The 5785-nt window shown below is 52.8% G+C and overlaps 2 protein-coding genes across 2 annotated transcripts; both read right to left on the bottom strand.

Moving 5' to 3' along the window:
- Nucleotides 1-2188: 2188 nt before the first annotated feature.
- Asppvi_002052 (ankyrin repeat domain-containing protein) lies at nucleotides 2189-4333 on the bottom strand (the record flags this gene model as incomplete). Its single annotated transcript, XM_043307585.1, has 1 exon — nucleotides 2189-4333. The coding sequence occupies one exon, from the start codon at nucleotides 4331-4333 to the stop codon at nucleotides 2189-2191; it is 2145 nt and encodes a 714-aa protein (XP_043163520.1).
- A 735-nt stretch (nucleotides 4334-5068) lies between these two features.
- On the bottom strand, nucleotides 5069-5256 carry Asppvi_002053 (uncharacterized protein; the record flags this gene model as incomplete). Its single annotated transcript, XM_043307586.1, has 1 exon — nucleotides 5069-5256. A coding segment is annotated over one exon (188 nt), but the record flags the coding sequence as incomplete, so codon positions are not given.
- Nucleotides 5257-5785: the final 529 nt, after the last annotated feature.

Raw genomic sequence — 5785 nt, forward strand, 5'->3', positions numbered from 1 at the left:
CAGGCCCGCCACTCCTGTGAAGGGGAAGGTACAACACAGGTCCGCCATTCCTGTGAGGGGGAAGGTACAACACAGGTCCGCCATTCCTGTGAGGGAGAACAGGAAGTCTGGTCCTGACGTGGATATAACTGGGAGGCGCCTGCCTTATATCTCCAGCCGTTCCGGTGGCCCGACGAGACCAACTGTGCAGCACTAGCGCCCAGCCCCGTTAAATCTTATTACAATGGCCAGGTGTGGTCAAGAACGATATGAATAGTCGTCGAGTACTGGGCAAGCATACCGGTCATCCTTATCTCTGCGAGCGGTCGCTCATACAAAATGCCCAGGGGCACATAATGACCGTTAGAGCAAGCCCGGATCTACTTCCCCAAATGACCATCGATGACCAGATCTTGCTTCAAGAACAACTGTTCCTCAATCCAAGACGGTCCATTGTGGGCACACTTGACAGATGGGCGCGACCTATGGCACCGCGCAAATGATACCAACCTGGGTGTCTTAACAAGATAATAAACTTATCGCTAATACTTTCACCCCGTTAAGACCAGAACTCGTCACATAACGCTGGAATAAGAAAATCGCGATTGCCTTGGCAGCAACAGCTGTGGTTAGTACAAGCTAGTCTTTCATGCCCGAGTAGCTTCTGCAACCGAATGAATCCAGTCAGCTGTGGGGTGCGATGAGAGCCTACAGAAATGCCGGAAAGTCCACGAATCGCACTATACTAAGATACCTTTGGGAGGGCCAACTTTCAAAAACCATAAGGCGGTTGTGAGCGCTTGATCGCCATCCATGATGCGGGTCAAATTCTCAGAAACCACGCGATAGTCTCCGGACGACGACCAGATCGCTTGGCATGAATACAGAGTATAGGAAGACCAGCGCCCATCATTTTGGGACTCCGCATATGTAGCATTGCTCTGGTCCACTTACGCTCGAATTGCATCAAACACAATCCTTTCAGGAACTTTGTGGTCAAATTAATCATCAGCGGGTAACGTCCATTGATGCTTCCCTATGGGTAATCCGCAGCAGCATCCCGGCGGCGTACTCGAGTAAAGAGAATAGGCTGGGCGGGATGAGCGTGGCGTAGTTTTCTCAACTGATTAAACTAAGTATTTGTCATCCAATATCCACCCCTATCCCTCTTTCAGATAACGCTCAGACTGGGTCGGGTTTAGTTGTGTCACCTCACGATCAAATTTGCCAATGCCAATGAAACAGTCATCCCTGGCGGTGATGATGCTATCAAGAAATGATGCTAGGACAGATATGGGATTACGTCTTCTCATTGTTTCATGGGCTGGCTACGTGAGCAATGGCTATCCTCCCATGAGGTTTCTTTGTTGCTCATATCCTCCCTGCTCGACTTCCTTATGCAGGTTGATTCGTCGTTGCTTCCTAGGGAATGGCGTAGGCCCAGCGGGATCTGGATATCGCMGCTATCTATTGGCCAACGAAATCTCCAACGATGCAGAGACCCAGGAGAGCCGAAGGGCTAGCGGTGTTGCCTGAGGGCAAAGGCCAGGCAAGGAATGAGAGATACCTTGGAATAGCATGGATGTGTCGGCCATGCACCTCATTCGTCAGGGACCTTGTAAATGTCCAGCTAATGATACAGATGAGGAGCTGTCACATGTCTAGGAATCTCATGGGAGTCCGAACAATACCAGGAACTGAACCTTCGACTGAAGAGCGATGCGGTCAGTAAGTGTTGTCGTTCGACCACGTTCTGAAGTGTTGTCCTATGGAACGGTCCCTAACTCATCTCCTCCCCCTGCGCCCCAGGTACTGCCTGCGACAGCAATCGAGCCATCAGCCGGTCCAAAGTAGGAAGACGGGAAGATCCAGAGGACGCACCAGGTGAAATATACCCAGCGGCATGCAACGCTTTCTGAATGGGCGCCTCAAGCTACAATACATCATGGATAATTACTGTCTGAAAGGGTTACCAGAAAGCTAGCGCCCTTGACGCGGATTCGAAGTACACTCGAGTCTACTACACAAAAGTCAGCATGCACGAGATGAGCAAACAAACGGGGCGACTCACGCACCGCATATCCCTCGGGTCTATATTCCGCGACATTCTGTGCAGATTTTTTGACCTGCGTGCCACAGCCGGGGTTATTCAGGCATTATGACCAATATGCACAAAAAGGAACATTCCATATATTGGCCAGAAGCGACACTATGAAATACTGGTAGCTGGATGGCGAAAGCCATCGCTACTCGAATGATGTCCAGGCCGGTGAGCCCGTAGGAGTCTGGCAGTATTAAAATGATACTGTCGCCGCGCGGCATTCAGAGCGTCTATGCCCTCGTCATCCGCAACATCGATCAGGACACGATCGTCCGCCAGCAACCGTTCCACAATCGGCTTCTGGCCCGTATGGGCCGCCCACCATAATGCAGTGCGTCCCCGGTCGTCGACGCTTTTACAGTCTGTGCGGTAGTCGCGCAGGAGACTTTCGACCACCTGTAGGTCTCCCTGGCGCGCTGCCAGAGACAGTGCGGATTCCTTCGCGTAAGTTTGGGCGTTGACGTCCAATCGTTTCCCGCACCCAAGCAGATACATTGCTACGTTCGAATGACCGTTGGTGATGGCAGCCAGGAGTGGTGGCAGATAGGCACCCCATTGTTGGTTGATGTCAATGCCTGGCCACTGTAGCAAGCGACGGACTACCTGGATCTGGCCCTCCCTTGCGGCTAAACAGAGCGGCGGAGCTTCTTTTCCCTCGACCCCGTTTACCCGTATATCCGGCCGGGTGAGGAGTAGCTCCACCATCTCCACATTCCCTTGGTTAGCTGCCCAGCAAAGCGGAGTCCACTTCTGGTGGTCGCCGACATTGGGATTGAGGGCCCGCACCGCCAAAAGCTTGCGGACAATCTCCATTGCTCCCGCTTGGACCGCATGATGGAGGCATGTTGATGAATCCGGCTCAGGTGCCTCGAATTTGCCGATGGCGTTAACACTAATATTCGGTTCGTCCAGCAGTCGCGCGGCCACATCGTTGTGGCGGCCTTTAGTAGCCCACCAGAGTGGGTGGGCGCCATTCACGTCCTCAATGTTGATGGCTATCCCTGGCTTAGCCAGAAGCAGTTCGATTACCGCCAAATGCCCTCGCTTGGCGGCTTCATGCAAGGCCGTCGATCCCCACTGTTCCTGCGCGCGCAAATTGATTTGTGGGCGGTTCAAAAGGACCTGGGCGACTAAAAAATGTCCTTGCTGCGCCGCCAGATGCAATGGCGTTCGCCCTTGTGCATCCACCTCGTTCACGTCCCAGCCGTGATCAAGAAATAGTTGCACCATCTTATCTTTCCCTAGGTAGGCGGCCAGACACAGTAGCGCTTGCTCGCCGCCGATGCCATGGTTCGCATCACGTAAGAGTGTCGAATGGCCTTCCAGGAGATGTTGGACGATTTCTTCATTTCCCATTCGAACAGCATACCAAAGGGCCGTTAGGTCTTTACTATCCCGGACGTCGACGTAGGGCCTTGAGTGGCCCAAGAGTAACTTTGTCAGCTCGGTCCGGCCCTTTAAGACGCTGTACATAAGGGGGGTGCGGCCACAGACATCCTGGCAGGACAGGTCGACGCTCTCATCCGCAAGAAGCATTTCCGTTATAGTCCGGTCATCTCGGGAAAGCGCGTGAAAAATGGGGGTCCGCCTCTGTCGGTTCCGTGCATTGACATCCACTCGGCCCGTGTTCAAGAGATGCCGCGCGATTCGTTCGTGCCCCTTCAATACTGCAACGCCCAGCGGAGTAAGGCGATCCTTTAGATCGCGGTTGTCAACTTGGACATCATCGCGCTGTAGCAATCGTTCAACAATATCTGTACCACCACGGCGTGCGGCCCACCACAGGGCACATTGCCCTCTTTTGTTCTGGAAGTTGACGTCGATATGGCGGTTGGCAAGGAGAATGTGAGCAACCGTTGTAGAACCGTGAAATACGGCGTAGATAAGCGGCGTGTTGGAGCAATAGACAGCGTTCACATCGTACAGGTAGCGCTGCAGCATCATCTTCGCCATGAGCGGCCTTCCGTTGCATGCGGCCCAGTGCAACGCCGAGGCGTTTTGCTGCTGGATATTGAATTTGTAAAGAGCCGACCGCAGCAGGCCATATGCCCTCTTATTAACTCGGGCAAAGGACAAGATGTCGCGGGAACTGTCAAACTCCTCAGCAATAGACAAGAGCATTTCAATAGGAAGGTCCAGAACCGTCATTTTCTCTAGAATATCTGTCTGATCTGTGATACCAAGCGGAAGAACATTAGTATCCTTTGAATAGCAACTGTTCTGCTGTCGACCTCCGGAGTGCTCTTTCGCCATGTCGTAGGTTAGAAGTCAGGGTATCAATATGATCTGAGCCGGACAGTCCCACTATTTATTGTCCTGTTATCCGGGGCAATGATTTGATAGAAAGGCCTTCATCACCCTGTATTACCGCACGATAATTATCTTCTTCGGAGGGGGCTTCAGTATCGTAGGAGCAATAGTACACCTAGAACCATCCAGCTCGCTCTCAGGCGTGCAAGTAACGCTCCTGGAAAGTGGGCTCGCTCTCCTAGGAAAGTCAGTAGCCCCAGGAACCGTCAAGCGTTGTAGAGGACTGCTGGCCATGGGCCACAATTTTCCTACTGCCATTTGGCGTTCCTCTTGTGTTTTGCCGGGTGGGTGAAACGGGGTAAAAATATGCTAACAGCAGCAGGTTTACAGGTCTGAGGGCCTGCCCAAGTGGCCATGAACAAACAATTGATCAACGTATGGTTACAGTAGCTTATTGCCCATTCCGTTTGTTCCCGTTTTCGCTACTCATGCATCTGTGAGGACCTCGCTTCACCCTGCTCGCCTGTTACCGCGCTCTTCGCTACCAGCTCCTGGGCTACATTGCCTAAATGTCCTCGAAAGTGCTGTCTTGTGTTGGGAGCAAACAAGTCGCATTTCATTTCATGTAGCTAAAGAATCCAAATATTAAATCTTCGCGGATTTCCAGTGCGACATAACGTGTTCCTAACCCGAAAACAATTCTTCAAACAAGGGGGAGAAAAACTAATTACGAGGGTGTCACTCAGACATAACGGCGAGGTGGTCTCCTTGCCCTGCCGGACCGACGTGGAGCACGCGCAGCAGATTCTCCTGAGGAGACCTCCGTTTGGACAGTGATAGTCTCTTCAGGACTCTCAGGCGCTGTTCTTCTCTGTCTCGTTGCGACGGGGGCTGAGTAAATAACATCAAACCATCGGTGCTCTCGACTGCGGACTGGTCAGTAGGGTGCTAACGCTCACTGGAAGGGAGCAACAGGTGAGGGACCCTACCATATCGGACAGTCAAAGTTGATCGAAGTCGACCGTGCCTCGAGCCAACTCTCCATACACTGCAGGTGGATGTCGGTGCGACACTGCTCACACTTCAAGTAGACGGTGTCCTCTGCTGACGTATCATGACAGATGGAACATTCCCTGTCACCGTTTCTCTGGTCCTGGTTTAGTGAGCGGAGAATCACCAACGCGTCGTGTCCATCCCAGGTCCCGAACATGACCCGAGCAGGAGAGTCGGGGGACACCTCAAACGGAATTTGTTTTCGTCGCAACGCTTCKACAGTGATTGGCCAGGCCTCCGGTGTGTCAGGCTCAATCTCTATGGGAGTCAACGGTGTGGAGGTAAGATCCACTGGGCTGGATCGGGAGCTGATCCGGCGACTATCGGAATTTGAAGCCAGCCGTTGTCGGCGTCCCATCCCTGGAGCGCAAGCGGTATCATACCACAACTTCGCGAGCGGGT

The sequence above is a fragment of the Aspergillus pseudoviridinutans genome (genome assembly GCF_018340605.1).
Source record: "Aspergillus pseudoviridinutans IFM 55266 DNA, scaffold_14, whole genome shotgun sequence".
In the NCBI taxonomy this organism is placed as follows: Eukaryota; Fungi; Ascomycota; class Eurotiomycetes; order Eurotiales; family Aspergillaceae; genus Aspergillus; species Aspergillus pseudoviridinutans.